The sequence below is a fragment of the Mirounga leonina genome, unplaced genomic scaffold, assembly GCF_011800145.1.
Source record: "Mirounga leonina isolate KUSES-001 unplaced genomic scaffold, KU_Mleo_1.0 Mir_94, whole genome shotgun sequence".
In the NCBI taxonomy this organism is placed as follows: domain Eukaryota; kingdom Metazoa; phylum Chordata; class Mammalia; order Carnivora; family Phocidae; genus Mirounga; species Mirounga leonina.
The window spans coordinates 38,704,425-38,719,752 of NW_023270855.1; the positions used below are offsets into that span (position 1 = coordinate 38,704,425).

The following is a 15,328-nucleotide window of genomic DNA, read 5'->3' on the forward strand; positions in this document are numbered from 1 at the left end:
AGAAAGTTCTGAGACTGGAGGTCTTAGTGGTCGCAAGACCAAGCATTTCATTCCCCTCCCCAGCCACAGCATCGGACCATACATGGCCCCACCCTCATATCCTGAATCGCCTCCTCTGGTAGCCAAACCTCAGAGATGGAGAGCCTCATCCTAGATGCTCTGCCCTGAATGAGGGGCCTGTCAGAGATCGAGGAGCAGGGCAGACCCAGGTAAGGCACCTCCCCACTTCGAGCCGCACCCAGACACCATCAAGGGCTGCCTATGTGAGGGCTGGGGAGGAGTGAGGGCCCACCTGGGTCAGCTTCAACTTGCTCTCCCAGGAGTTGATGCGCTGCTCGAAGGGCTTCTTGTAGGGCGAGAAGGACATGCTCTGGGTCATGACGATGTGGTCGTCAAGCAGCTGTGAGGCCTCGTCCGGGCTCTTGAGGATATAGGTGTCTGTCTCCTTGTATGGCAGCACGTTGAACAGGATGGCTGACCACTCCTTCTCCATCTTGTCCAGTGCCTAGTGTGGGGGGCAAGTCACGGCCGGGTGCCGGGAGGGAGCCAGCACACTGCTGTATGACCAGCACCGGACAGCAAAGGGTGGGCTCTGCCCAGCCATGACCGTGGTCATCTGGCAAATAATCTCTGCTGGTCTGATCACCCAATCCCCCATGGGGCCTTGTCTGAATTCAAGGTCGGCTGGTACTCCTACACGTGCTGCCCAGGTACAGCATACACACCTATGTTGGGAGGCAACTGAGGTGCTGGTTAGAAGCTCTGGTCCCAGTTCTAGCCCTTACTGGCTATGTCACCCCAGACAGCTGCTGAACCTCTTTGAGCCTTAATGTATTCACCTGTTACAGGAGGGTAATACTATCAGCTCCTTCCTGGGCCAAGAAGTACTTGAGAAGAGTAACTGAGTAATAACAGGGATGGTGAACATTGCACCAAGCATTTCACATCCACAACTAACCCACCGAGTAGAATCCACCTCAACCCCTGAGCCTGGGGAACAACCCCAGGGGTGGGGCCCAGTAGTGTCCTCCTCCTAGGCCCTGGGGCTGGGTGGGCCTCCTGGTGGCCACCCACCTGCTCAATGGAATACTCTTTTCCAGCCACCTCGGCCACCTTGCTGATGCTCTCAATGTGGTCCTGCAGGTTCATCTCGAGGCAGCGAGAGAAGGTCAGGTTGGCCTTGGGCCTGACATTAATGTTGATCTCGTTGGACAGCACCTCCCAGTGCCGGTTCCTCATGCCAGGGTTGCGCAGCCCCTGGATCAGCGGGATGTAGGGCTTGAACTCCTCGATGCGGGTCCTGATGTCTAAGGCCACATCCTGGCAGGCTGCCGGGCAGGACAGGCAGGTGTGAGAGGCAGCCAGCATGGGCAGGGAAAAGAGGGGACAGGCTGGCTTGGCTGCCTACCTGGTATGTCCTTGAACTGCTTCACACACTTGTGCATGGTCTTGAAGGACTCAATGACATTCTTCTCCAGCTGCTCGGCATCGATGGCCGACAGGGGGTCATTCATCCAACTCTCAGACCAACGCAGCCAGTCGGAGGCCGTGGTCCAGAGGTCTAGGTAGGGCTGGAACTCCTTCACCATCCTGGAGAGCTTGTCGTACTGTAGGGGCAGACGAACCAGGGCTGTCTGGGGGTGCTTCCCAGGCTCTCTGCAGACTGCTCCTTCTTGGGCCAGGTCCTCTCCCCCTCGTTCCTGGCTGCCGTTCCTGCCCCTGTCCCCACGAGCCCTGGCCTGGCCTCCCTTCCTCCCGCTGTGCAGAGGCTCTGGGCTCTGAGTGGCTCAGCAAGGCCTTCTGCCTGGTCCCAGCCAGTCTCCTTGCCCTGAGGGCCAGGACTGGGGAGTCCCTCTCTGCAGCCTGCTCAGTCCTACCCGCCAAATGCCAGGGCCCTGCCACCTGGGAGTTGGGTTCAGATATGACCACAAAGGCCACAGGCTCTTCCTCAAGCCCCGGAGCTTTGGGGCCGACGTGCCCTCAGGAGGCCTACATTGGTGATGGGCAAGCCGAAGATGCGCTCGCGGTTATTATACAGCATGGCCAGCTGCTGGCAGTCCTTCAGCTGCTTCTTGACCCGCCGCGCCTCATTGGCGATCTCGTGCGCTCGCACAATCTCCACATGGGTGGAGAAGCCAGCTACCACCAGCTGTTGGCCAAGGAGCAAGGGGTCAGAGGCCTCTGGGACCCCAACCGTGTGCATGCATCCCCATACACACCCCATACATGCCTGAGGTCCTCCCAGTTCTCAGGGCACTTTCTTCTCCTGGAGTAAGCGGGTCCCTGGCCCATCACAAGCAGGCTGACTGTCCCAGGGTGACATAACAAGGTCACAGGGAGACCCAGTGCCCTGAACACTGTGCCCATTTTTTTTGCCCACTGGAGCTTGGAGGACACCATAGAAGAGTTGGGATTCTTTGTAACCCTGAATTTTCTGGAGCTTGCTGCCCAGGCACCCCTCCAGCCATGTGTTCATCCACCCACCAGTCCACCCACCAAACATCCCCATAGCCCCTCCTGCGTGCATGAAGCCAGGCCTGGCCCAGAGCACATGGTGGGGAGTGAGGCATAGCAGAGCCCTGAACCAGCCCCACCTGCAGCCCCTCCAGTTTCTCCTGGAAATTGTTCTGATCCATGATCTGGATTTTGTGGAACTTCTCCTCATCTTCTATGTGCTGCTGCCGTACCATCTCTATCTGCCCAAGGATCTTAGAAGGCCAGTTGCTGGCAGCCCACCTGGAGGGGGCAGGGGTGGACATTGGGGGGGAAGGTTACAGGGGAAATTGTGGGGTGGCTTGGTCAGGCAGGGGCACCCAGGGTGAAGGGGAGAATGGGGGAATCCAGGCGGCGGCTGGAACTGGCAAGGGCTGAGCAACCAGGAAGTGGAAGTGAGCTGGAGACAGCCACTGCCACCATCGGGGTGATGGTGGCCGTCCCTACCCTGCGGCTGTGGTCTGGGAGCTGTGGTGGGCATCCAGAGAGATGCGGGTCCACAGTGCCCAGTGCAGTGATGGGGCAAGGGGGAGAACGGTGTTGGAAATGAGAGAGGTGATGCTGGGTACCCCCTCACATTCCAGGGTCTGGAGGGGCCTCACCTCCCATGAGGCAAAGCAACAGCCTCTAGTCTGCATTTTCTTGGTGACCAGCCAGGCCACCAGGCCAGCTTCCTTCATACCAGACTGACTCCCTTTGCTGGCTGATGTGGGGGCTCTGTGAAATTCAGGGATTCTGCCTGCATCTGGCCTAGGAATGCTGACCCCGGGGAGGCGCACCCTGAGTACCAGGATGTCCTGGGAAGCCGGTGCCTTGGGGCTCTTGGCAGGGCTCCCAGGGGACAATGCCAACCTCTTCCAGGCCCCAACATTCTCAAGGCACCCCTGGCCTGTGAGGCAGTGTGGGCAAGGGATTTCTGGGGGCCTCAGTAAGGCAGTCCGAATCTAAGGCTGTTTCCCACAATGCTCTTGAGCTGGGTGGGGACAAGTGCTGCTCCCCAGGGACCGACCAGGCGGGCTTTGCCTTCTCTCTGTGCTCCCAACGATTCCAAAGGACCCCCACCACAAACAAGGGGATTCCAGGCCCGTGTGAACATTTGTGTGTCAGGCTGACAATGGTATAGAGAACGGAGATAGGGTGAGGGGGCAGCAGGGTCCCTAGACCAAGAGGCTCAAATGATTTCCTTCTGCACCACTGGCCACTTGGCCCTGGCCCATGTGGAGCCACGGTCTCAGACATCTTGGCTGGCATTTCCAGTGCAACCACACAGCCCATGGCTGTGGGGATATCTGAGAGCCATGTGTCTGAGAGCCAAGCTCCCACTCACTTGTCGTTGAAGTCCTCTGTGCTGAGGTTGTAAAGGAATTCATCCATGACCTGGTAGTCATCCATGACCTTCACAATCCTCTCCTGCACGGACAGGTAGGTAATGAGAACTGCGTGGGTGGGACCCCAAAGTGGTCGAGCGCTAAGGAAAGGCAGCTCTCTTCCAGAGAGGGGAGAATTGGAGTTGGGGAGGAGGCGCAGGGTGGGCACTGGGCTCAGGGCTCCAAAGGCCATGGCCGCCACACCTCCAACCCCCAGCCCTCGTCCCATACCTTCCACCCTCCTGGCCTTCCAGATAGCATGGCTCTGAACCTCTACCATGCATCCAGCCTCATAACCTCCCAACCCCCCCATCCTCTGTGTCTACCTCACCTCTAGCCTCCTGGCTCCTAATCTCCCAGCCCCTGCCTGTCCCCGACCCCAGCCCCCAGTCCCCCTTACACCCGCCTCACCTCTAGCCCCACCAGCTTCTCAGGGATGGCCTTCATCCACTCGCGAAGTTCAGCCAGCTCCTCGATGCTGTTGGGCTTCTCATAGATCTTGCGGCTGATGCTGCGAAACTCCTCACAGATCTGGCGGTGGGCGGAGGGCGCTAGGGAGGCCATGTCCCTGTCCCTTCCTGGGGCCTGCTCCTCCTCTTTGGATCTCAGTGTCTCCCAACAGGTAACTGCCCCCCAACCCACCACCTCCTGCAGCCGACTTGCTGGGGAGCTGAGGTCTCCCTAGCTTCCTGGGCCCAGCCAACACATGCATGGGACTTCTGAGGCCACCCGCACACCCTCAGCTCCATGAAATAGCCCATCTTCAGGAGAGATTCCCAGGTCTTTCCAAGTCTAGGAAAAGAGGTAGCAGCCCCCATTTCCTGGGACCTTCCCTATGGTACGGCTCCCTGCAGACAGGCGGGGGGTCAAGGCAGGGTGACTTCCAGATCCTTCCACTGGCCTGGGCGTCTGCAGACAGCCCTCACCCTGCCTAGGGACACCTTATTCGTGGGAGCTCACTATGGAGGCGAGAGTGCGTGTGTTGTTGCAGTCACCAGGGCCAGGTGCTGGGCACTTACATTGTCCACCTCCTTGTGCAGGTGTTTGGCCAGGATGTCGAGCATGGAAGTGGCCAGGGCCTTGTGCTTCTTGGACAGGCTCTGCTTGACATTGTCGGTGTTGATGTAGAAGGGCCCAATAATGATACTGCTGGGCAGCGAGCTGTCCAGAATCTCTTTTTCCTGCAGGTGGGTGAGCACCACCTCCCGTACTTCCGAGGATGACGGGCAGTGCGTCTGGTAGGCTCTGTGGACAGTGGGCACACACGATGGCCAGAGGGTGGTAAGTGGGTGGCTGGGGGTCACACCAACACCCAGACGCCCTCAGATGTATGCACACACTTGAGGAAGGTGGCAATGTCATTGTTATTCAGCTCCAAATACTTTTGGTATTCTCTGGCGTAAGCCTGCAGTGGGATCATGGCCTTGCGCGCAGCATTGGCAATGACGGTCCGCAGCTCCTCCACCAATGGCTCGTGGAGCCCCACGGACTCCAGCAGGGGGTTGCCGCTGATAAAGATGTCCTCCATCACCAGCTGCGGAGCCAAAGGCAGGGGCGGAGAGCTGGATGAGCCTCGGGGCAGGCGGGCAGAGGGGTTGGGGATGGGATCCGAAGCCTGAGTGGGCAGCAGTGTGGCCAATCACAGACAGTGTGATGGGGTCGGGGCACCAGTGTGGCAATCAGAGACAGCGTGGTAAGGGTAGGGGAGAGGGTTTGCTGTGGTGTCTCTGAGAGCAGGCTGTGGACTAATACAGGGCTGGAAGCCCCGGGAGCCCCACCCAGGGGCAGCGTCTTCCTCTGCCTGGGCCTGACTCAGCCCAGTGCCCAGGAAAGGAGCAGACAGGGCCACCAGGTCACTGATAGCTCTGGCTAACCGGTAAGGAAGACAAGAGGGGCCTGGAGTTCCAGAAGCTCTTGGGCGGGGAGGAGTGAGATGTAACCAGGTGTGTGATGAGTGGGGACTTCTGACAAGGGGTCCCAAGTGTGGAGGTCAGTCTGCGTCCACATCTTAGCTGAAGAGAGAGGCCAGGAGCTGGGTGGGATCAAGAGGGTGGAATCTGGGCCAGAACAGCTGTGGCAGGGGTGGGTGAATGAGCCCAGTTCGAATCGCAGGTCTGACAGTCACTGTGTGCCCTTATGAGGCACAACAAAATGGGGACACTAATGGTTCCCAGCACAGCTCGTGGTGAGGATTAAGTGAGCTGTTCAAGAATTGAAGGTCTGAGCACACTGCCGGCCAGGTGGGAGGCCTGAAATAAAGTTGAACTGCTCTACTACAGTTGGCCTGTGCCTCGGTAGCCATGAGCAGCCAGGCCAGCAGGTGCCCTGGGCCTTGAACTGCGGCCATACCTTCTCCAGTTGGGGCACCGCGTGCGTGGCCAGGATGCCCTTGTCGAAGAGGTTGAGCAGAGATGTCTCGAAATGCTCCAGTGGCGTGCTGTAGTGCACCCCCGAGCTATCCAGCACCAGGTCCACAATGAAGAGGGGATTTTTCCGGGGCCTGTGGGGCAATAGTAGGGCTGACTGTGGGCAGGGGCCCGAGGAGGCCTGTGTGCAGCAGATCCAGCCCTCTGCCCTTCCTGCCAGCACGATGGCTCTTGAGCTTCTCCATGCATAAGAATTGCCTCCTCCCTCCTTCTAGAAACCTCTAAGTTAACAGAAAAACACGCACCAGCCAAATATTACTCCATCCCTGCCCCTTGCCCAGAGGTCCACAGGTACCGGGGAGAGGGAAGACCACCAGGCAGTCCTGAGGTCATCAGGGCAGGTCAGCCAGACCCTGGGTCCTTGCGGCACCCACGCTCTCCCCAAGAGGCCACCATCCTTGACTTGAGATGCCCACTACATGCCAACAACCCTCAAGCCTACATACCAGCCAGGCCTCCCTGCTGCACTCTGGATTGCCACCCACCACCCACCTGGGCCTTTAATGGGCATCTCAAACATTGTGTCCCCTGGCTCCCACCAGCTCCCCTCAGGGCTCGGTGCTAGCGGTGGACCCCAAGAGTCAGCTTGTCTCCTCCCCTCCCCTCCTCCCCCTGCACATCCTCCTACAGCCAGGCCCATAGCATGCCACCTAGGCACAGCCCCAAATCCGCACCTCCCCCAAGTCCCAGCCGCGTCATCCCTTGTCTAGACAATGGCAGGAAACCTGGTCTGACTTGTCTTCTGCCTCACTTGTCCCCACAAACCCAGAGCATTGTTTAATCGGATTATAACTCCCCTCTGATGGCTTCTGACCACACCTAGAATAAATCTAGCCCCCGACCATGACCCCAGGAGGCTCTGTGATCTGGCCTGTCCCTGTGACCTCTCCCACATCATCCTGACCAGCCCTCCCCACTCCAGCCATAGCAGCCAGCCCCTCCTTCCTTGACCGCCCCAAGGTCTTCCTCCCCTCTGAGCCTCCGCATGTGCTGGGCCTTCCACCTGGTACCTCTCCTTTATATCTCCTTGGCCGCTTTCCTCTCAGTCTCAGGTCTTGACTCAGATGACCTTGACCCCCTGGCGGAGGCCCCTGCCCCACCCAGGGTCTGTCACAGCCCCTGCCAAGATTGGCAGTGACTGTCTATTGATTCATTGGCTTGCTGTCTGTCCCCCATGAGAGCAGGAGTCAGGCCTCTTTGGGTCCCCTAGAACCCCACCAGGTTCATGGCAAGTGCTCAAAGAATATTTCTTTTGATTGAATAACTCAGGGACTGATGGAGAAAATGAAGGTCACCCAGAGATGTGCAAGTCGGAGCTGGTGGGACATTCCCTGGCCACCAGGACCGGGGCCAGGCTCTCCCTGCCGTCCAGGACCTGGCAGTGCTGGGCACCCCGGTCCCGGCTGCCCCGCTCCCCCCACCCCTACCAGCCTGGCCACTGGGGCCTAGCAAGGAGGAGTGGTGGCGTCCCCCAGCACCTGCACCCGGCCAGCCCCACCTGAAGGGGCTGTTGATGAGGTCCTCGCCCCAGACCATGTTATCAGGGCAGTCCAGCACGCCGCAGCAAGCATCGCTGATGAACTGCGAGAAGCTGGCCAGCGAGTCCTGCACCAGGAAGCGCAGCGTGTCCTGCAGCATGTACTTGAGCAGCTCCATCAGCTTGCGCAGCTTTGACATGAGGTATACCTCCCAGTTGGTTTCGTAGAGATTGTACCAGCCCTTGCTCATGTCACGCAGGCTGCTCCGCATGGCCACCTTGAGCGTGCTGATCCAGCTGTCCTTTAGGAACATCTGCACCTGGAGTGGTGGTGGGTGACATCAGGCAGCAACCCCCCCCCAGGAACCTGCTGCCCACAGCCACCACACTCAGGGACCCTAGGCACCAGGGTGCTGGGGCAGCCTCAGGACCCAGATGACCGGGGAAGGTTCTCCCCCGACCCCAACTGACTGCCAAGCCCTACCAGCCAACACCCTCCTGTGACCCTGGGGACTGGGGCTCCTCTGGGGGAAGGAGGGGGGAGGGGCAGCAGAAGCAGGACTTTCCCTCCAGCTAAGGGAGAGACAGAGAGACTGAGACACAGGGCATGAGCAGAGACAGACACAGAACAAAGCAGGACCGGGAGCTTTTCTCCTGGGCCATCTGGTGATGGTCTCCCACAAGGCTACACCCTTCTTCCCGCATACCCCCATCCTTAGGGGGTATGTGGAGTTCCTGCTCTCCAGGGTTGGATGGAAAGTGACTGGAAAGGGAGCCTACCCTGGGTCTCCTCTCCTCTCTGAGATGAGCCATCCCCCTGGGTACCCCCCAGCCTCCCACAAAATCTAGGTTTTAAGGAGAACAGGGGCTCACGGCCTCACTGCTGGCCAGTTCCAAGGCTCCGGCCTGCGTGTGGCCCTCCAAACCCCGGATGCCTATGTACCTGCGAGAAGGTCTGGGACTGAATCTGCTCGAACTCTTCCAGGCGGCTGTACTTGGAGAGGTTTGAGTGGAACAGGGACATAGTGGTCACCTTGTTGCACTCAGCCCGCACCTTGCTGAGGGCCGTGATGACCTCTGGCCGTGTAAGCAGGGACACAAAGGTGAAGTCTTCCTTCTGCTCCCGGAAAGGGTACTCGGGGACACTCACCAGCCCTGCAGGGGTGGGGGTGGAGGGCCAGTGTCAGATTGGCCTGGGACACACCAGGGGTTAGGATGGATCTACAGGGTGGTGAGGGAGAGATACAACTCATGTCTCCTCCCTAAGAGACAGCCACATCCCCAGGACCCCTCTCTTCCCACGGCTTGCAAGCATGGCCCCGCAGCTTCGCAGCGAGCTGCCCACTCTGGGGTGAGTAAATGGATCCCCTCCAGGCCCCTCTGGGCCACTGACCCCTTTGAAGTGGATGAGAACCACAGACCCTCTCCCCCTTCACTCCTGCCCACTCTGCACAGAACCCAGCACCAAGCAAGGGAGATGTGGGCACCAGGACCTTCGCAGTGCCCACCGTCCATGTCCTACCCCAGCTCCCTGGACCCTTCACAGCGTAGCAGCTCAGTCCGGGAAACGAAATTCCCAGGCATCGGGGAAGTCAAAGAAAGGAGGGCTTGGGGGAACTGCTGTCCTACTCGGAGACGCAGTCTGCCACAGGTCAAATGGGCCACAGCAATGCCACCTGCTCTTGCTGCCCTATGTCCCTCAGACCATCAGAGACCTTCCATCCACTTCTGAGCACTTGCTGTACTCAAACACATTACCTGCTTCCTTCTGTGCTACTCAGACTACTGGATTTTATTTACTTACTTACTTTCTTATTTATTTATTTATTTTAAGAGGGGCAGAGGGAGAGGGAGAGAGAGAATCTTAAGCAGACTCCATGCCCGTGGAGCCGGATGTGGGGCTGGATTCACGACTCTGAGATCATGACTCGAGCTGAGATCAAGAATCACACGCTCAACCGACTGTGCCACCCAGGTGCCCCAAGACTCCTGTTATGTGTGGTTTTTTTTTTAAGATTTTATTTATTTATTTGAGAGAGTGCAAGGGAGCGAGAGAGTGAGCAAAGGAGCGAGCGCATGAAGAGCAGAGGGAGAAGCAGGCTCTCCACTGAGCAGGGAGCCCGATGTGGGGCTCGATCCCAGGACTCCAGGATCCAGACCCGAGCTGAAGGCAGACGCTTAACCGACTGAGCCACCCAGATGCCCCAAGACTCCTGGTTTTTAAAAGAGCCTTCATGGACCACCACCACCCCCCCACCCTGCCCTGGCTCCCTAGGCAGCTGGGGAAGCAGCAGGGTGAGTGCTGGGAGTGTTAGGTTTATGGACCACCTTACAGGGAGGGTGGGAGGGCTCCGGCTAGTGGGGTGGCCAGGGGGACCGCCTTTGTCCAGCTGCCCTCACCTTGCCTGGGCACCTTCTCCTCTTCCTTCTCAGGCAGGGTTACATAGGAGAACGTGTCAGGCTTGGATGAGACAATCTGGTCAAAGTTGATTTTGTTCATGCTGCGCTCGTAGTCCAGGTTCACTTCTCTGGAGAGACTGCTGAGGTGCTCCAGAACCCTGCCAATAGGGAAGGGGGACAGGGAAGTCAGGGGGCTCCACACACCGTCACCCCCATGCTGTGGGCTGGCTGGGGCCCACTCTGCTCTAGCATTGACCTGTGTTTGGGGATTCCCCTCCAGATTCACGGGCACACCTCCCACCTGGCCCCCAGCCACCAACCTCCATCACCCTTGTCCCCTGCCTTTTAAGTGTCACATCCCCCTCCCCCATCACACCAGTCCAAGTCTGCCTGTTTTGCTTCTCATTTCTCAGTGTCATCCCAGCAGAGCACCATCCCTGCCTGGTCCCCTCACTTCCACCCCTGCCCATTCCAATCTACTCCCCACAAAATTCAAGTCTGAGCACATCTTTCTCTTGCTAAAAATCCACCCTGGGCCCCTGCATCCTAGGATAAAGCCAAACCTCTTCCTGGGACCGGCCCTTCCCTGTTCTCCTCTCTGGTCACCTTCCTGTCCCCACCCCCACCCCAGCTCCAGCCACAGGCAGCCCCTCTGGGTTCCTGGAGGCACTCTGAGCTCTCACCTCAGGGCCTTTGCATATACTGTTCCTTCTGGTGGCCACACTCTGATTGATCCAGCCCCTACTGCTGCTGGACCAGCCCAGGCTCCTCCCTTGGGGTTTCTACCCCAGGCATGCTTTGCCCCCTCTGGATGAGGCAGCCTCATCTGTGCCCCAAAGTTCTTCCCCTGTCTCAATGATCCTGACCCCCTGAGGGCACATTTTTCATTCATGCACTGTTATTCCCCCAGCCGGAATCCTCTTCTCCCCTTACTTTTTCCAGGACTTAGCTCAAATGTTACCACTCAGTGAGGCCTTCTCTTGACAGGAGAGCCCTTCCATGACATCTCTATCCCCTTGTCTTGCTTTGTCTCCACAGTATCTATCAAAACCCTGAATCACCTTGTTTTCCCATGGTGTCTCTCCCTGGCCAGACTGAAAGCCCAGGAGGGCAGGCCCTTCGTGGGGTATGTTCGCTGCCCTGCCCCTGTGCCTGGCACAAGAGGGAGACTTGCCTGCCTGCCTCACATCCACTTCCTCCTCATTGCACCTCACTGTTGTTCTAGGACTCTCTCCTTTCTCACTTGACTTAGGGGAAGTTGACATGTCCCAGCTCTGGGGTCATCTCACCTGTCTAAGCTGGTTGTGGTGGAGCTTGATCAGACTGTTAATTGGCTTAGGAGTGGGAACATGATCCAGTTATAATCAACAACTGCAGAGCTATAAAATCAAGCCCCCTTGTCCCATCTTCCTCAGGACAAGTTCTGGGGTGTTGTTCATGCTCCAGAGCTCCCTGTGAGATCCGAGGCCCTACTTCTCCTAAAACAGCATCTCTGCCCAGCTGTTCCTTCCATTATATCCTGCTGCCTTCACTCCCTTAGATGTCTCCTGGGAGGACTCCATCAATACATCAGTTGTACAAGAATCCCCCCAAATAGGCCCGGCTTCGAGGGAATCCAATCTAGGGCAGGACCCAGTGGACTCTGGACTTTGTGCTTCCGAAACTGTTGCTGCCATTTGCCTGGGGATGAAGCTAGCACCCACTGGGGACAGAGCCCTGACGCACTGAGCCTGGCGCGCCCTGCATCTGATTTCTAGTTATCAGTAAAGCAGGGCGTTTTCCTGCTGTCTAAGCCAATCTGAGCCCAGCGTATTTGTTATAAACAGCCCAAAACATTCTCAGGAATATAAAGCCCGAGAAATGGCATTCTGGACAACCAAGGTAATGGTGGCCACATCAATGCCAACCTCCCCACATGCTCTTAAAAGACAGAAGGAAAGAGAAAAAAAAAAAAAGAAAGAAAAGCCGGGACAAATAACACTACCAACACCCAAACCGTTAGCATACGCAGCATAAACAAAACGCCCAAACCTCACATTATCTTTAAGTAGAAAAATAATTGTCAGTTCCCAGGGAGATGCAGCTCACCCTCCTGCTGCCACCCTGCATGGAAGACAGGGGTAGTCTCAGGGAAACGGTGCAGAAGAGGGGTAGCCCCCAAGCTTGGTCTGAAGTCCTGCCAGAAAGAGAAAGTCCACCCCAACTGCAAAAACACTGACCATGAGTCCCGGAGAATCAGAGCACTTAGGACAAGGAAGGGACTTCCGTGCATCCATTCAAGGTAACATTCTTTGAAAGGCATCTTGACGTAGGAGGGAGAAGGTAAAAGAAAAGGAGGACTTTCGAGATTGAAGGGTGATGGGAAAGGAAGCCAAAGTGAAAAATTAGAGTCCTGCAAGGTAAGAAAAAACAACTTAGGAGGACAACCCCTTCCCCAACACACACACACACACACACACACACACACACACACAGCCATCCACTTAGAAAAAGAAAAAAACTGATTTGCTCTCCTAACAGAAGAGGGCGCCCTGGAACTGGGAATCTTGTAAATCATCCCAAATCCAAGGATGGAATGGGTGAAAGTAGAGGACACATAAAGCTACTGAGAGAGAGAGAGCACCCACCTTACCTGATAAAAATTCTCATCCAACCCTCAAAGAAAAAAACAAAGAAAAAGCAGAAGAAAACTAGCACAGCACTTCAAACCGAACGAAATATCTTTAAACAAGTGTTTGGGAATATGAAAAACACCTTGAATCAGAATTTCACAACTAAAACAGAGAAATGGGCAAATAATAGGAAGGGACGAAAAGCTATTTCATTGAACTCAGGGAAAAAATGGAAGAAACAAAATTAACTCAGGAAGGAAGGCAAAATTAGGAGGTGCCTAAGGAAGAATAGAGTCAAATAAAAAAATGTAATAAAGTACATTGAAGAAAGACTGGAATATAACCAAGAAAATGAAAATGAGGGGAAAAAAGAACCAAAAAGGGACAGAAATTGTTAAATTAGAAATAGGTAAAGAAGAAGCAAGATGATAGATGAGATAGATAGATAGGTAGATAGATAGATGGAGAAATATAAGGGAACCTGATAAGAAAAAACAGGATAATGGAACAGAACTAATATTTAAAACTATAATCCAAGAAAAATTTCCAGAAATAAAGAATATCTGAATCTATGTATTTAAAAGGCCCACTTTGTACTTAGGAAAAATGACCCAGAATGATCAACTCTGAGACATACCCTAGTAAAATGACTAGACTTTACAGATTAAAAACAAACAAAAAAAAACCCTAAGGCTCCCAAGCCAAAAAAATCAAACAACTTACAAGGGAAGGGAAGTTAGACCGGCATCAGGTCTCTCAAAATCAACATTCAAAGCAAGGCAACAAAAGAGCAGCCAAAAAAAAAAAAAAAAAAAAAAACCCTCAAGCAATGACAGTGTGAAACAAGAATTTTATATCAAATCAAGTTGTCTGTCAAGTTTTAAACATGCAAGAACTCTGGGAACACTATACTCTTGAGCCCTTGATGAGAAACGTACTAGAAGAGGAGCTTCATCCAACCAAGAGATTGATGGGGTTCAGGACACACTTCCCCAAATATGGCATCTTGACATATTGCATGTTTTAAGCTGAAGGAATTTGAGAAACGGGCTTCCCCTGAAGCAGGTCACAAGATCCTCATGTGAGACGTGCCCTCCTTACCCAGAGGAAAGGGTGTCTTTAGCTCCAAGATGGAATGACACCAAGAGGAATCCCAATGAAGAGGCCTTGCTAAGTTTTCCTCAGTTTACTACCCTTAGCTCATATCCTTCTGTCTTGCCACAATTCCCACAGCCTTCCACTCTTCATCAAACCTAGCATAGGTCTAACCTGTTCAGGTCTTCATTTCCTTATGAAGGCTCTCATGTCAAGGGAAACATATAAATTGGTAAGCTCTTCTCTTGCTAATCTTTGTTACAGAGCCTCAGCCAAAACCTGGAAGGGTATAAAGAAAGAGGATTGTTCTTTCCTCCCCTGCAAAATGATAGGAGAAACTTCAGGAAAAAAGTCTGATATACTCAATTGACTTAATTATAGATTTAAGACTAAAACAAAGATGGGGCACCTGGCTGGTTCAGTCGGTGGAGTGCGTGATTCTTGATCTCGGGATTGTGAGTTCGAGCCTCACGTTGGACATAGAGCATACAATCAATTAATCACTAAAATACATTTAAAAAAAATAAAAATAAAAGATAGAGATGATAGTAGAAGAATATTATATTAAGATAATAAGGAGAAAAAAGCAACTAAAAATGGGAGGAGAGGGGCGCCTGGGTGGCTCAGTCGGTTGAGCCTCTGACTCTTGGTTTCCACTCAGGTCACCATCTGGGGTGGGGTGGAGGTCCTGGGATTGAGCCCTGCAAAAGGCTCTGTGCCCAGTAGGGAGGCTGCTTCTCTCCCTCTTCCTGTCCCTCTGCCCCTGCCCCTGCTCGTGCTCTCTAAAATAAATAAATAAATCTTTTTTTAAAAATGGGAGGAGAAAGGGATGAGGAAAGTAGAATAAAGTCAAGATTGTTACAAAGGAAATCAAAGGGAGTAGAAGAATACCATTAAAAACGGACAAAGCAGATATTAACAGGTTAAATAAGAAAGCAGGGGACAGGGGGCACTATAAAAGGCTTAACTACAAAAGAAACCGCTAAAATAAGATACAAATCTGCCCAAATACCAAAAGAAATTTAAAAAGTGAGGGGTGCCTGGCTGCCTCAGTTGGAAGATCATGGGACTCTTGATCTCGGGGTTGTGAGTTTCAGCCCCACATTGGGTGTAGAGATTATTTAAAAATAAAATCTTAAAAAAAAAGAAATTAAAAAGTTAAAGAACAAAGAAACTACATCACATAAAGAAGGAAACAGAATTGAGATCAAACATAGCAGCTCTATCAATAAATATGAATGGGTTTAACTAACTTATTATAAGAAAAAGATTTTTAATTTGACTCACAAAGTAAGACCTGACTATATGCTGATAACATAAAACTAACTCAGAAAGGCTAAAAATGGAGGGATGGGCAAAAATATATCAGGAAAATGGAAACAACAAAAGTCAGGTTACAATTCTGATATCAAACAAAGTAAAATTCTGGTCAAAAAGTATTTGACCTAGGGGCGCCTG

The 15,328-nt window shown here is 54.1% G+C and overlaps 1 protein-coding gene across 1 annotated transcript in view; it reads right to left on the minus strand.

Annotated features, from left to right (window-relative positions):
• DNAH1 (dynein axonemal heavy chain 1) overlaps window positions 1–15,328 on the minus strand; it is a 72,867-nt gene that overhangs the window by 40,025 nt on the left and 17,514 nt on the right. Inside the window, exons 8-20 of the mRNA XM_034996644.1 lie at window positions 10,164–10,321; window positions 8,707–8,918; window positions 7,785–8,083; window positions 6,210–6,360; window positions 5,199–5,394; window positions 4,880–5,103; window positions 4,272–4,391; window positions 3,821–3,903; window positions 2,595–2,736; window positions 1,994–2,149; window positions 1,409–1,607; window positions 1,075–1,328; window positions 293–505 (exon numbers count right to left, since the gene is read on the minus strand). Coding sequence (XP_034852535.1) covers window positions 293–505; window positions 1,075–1,328; window positions 1,409–1,607; window positions 1,994–2,149; window positions 2,595–2,736; window positions 3,821–3,903; window positions 4,272–4,391; window positions 4,880–5,103; window positions 5,199–5,394; window positions 6,210–6,360; window positions 7,785–8,083; window positions 8,707–8,918; window positions 10,164–10,321 — 2,407 coding nt within the window. The remainder of the gene's footprint in view (window positions 1–292; window positions 506–1,074; window positions 1,329–1,408; window positions 1,608–1,993; window positions 2,150–2,594; window positions 2,737–3,820; window positions 3,904–4,271; window positions 4,392–4,879; window positions 5,104–5,198; window positions 5,395–6,209; window positions 6,361–7,784; window positions 8,084–8,706; window positions 8,919–10,163; window positions 10,322–15,328) is intronic.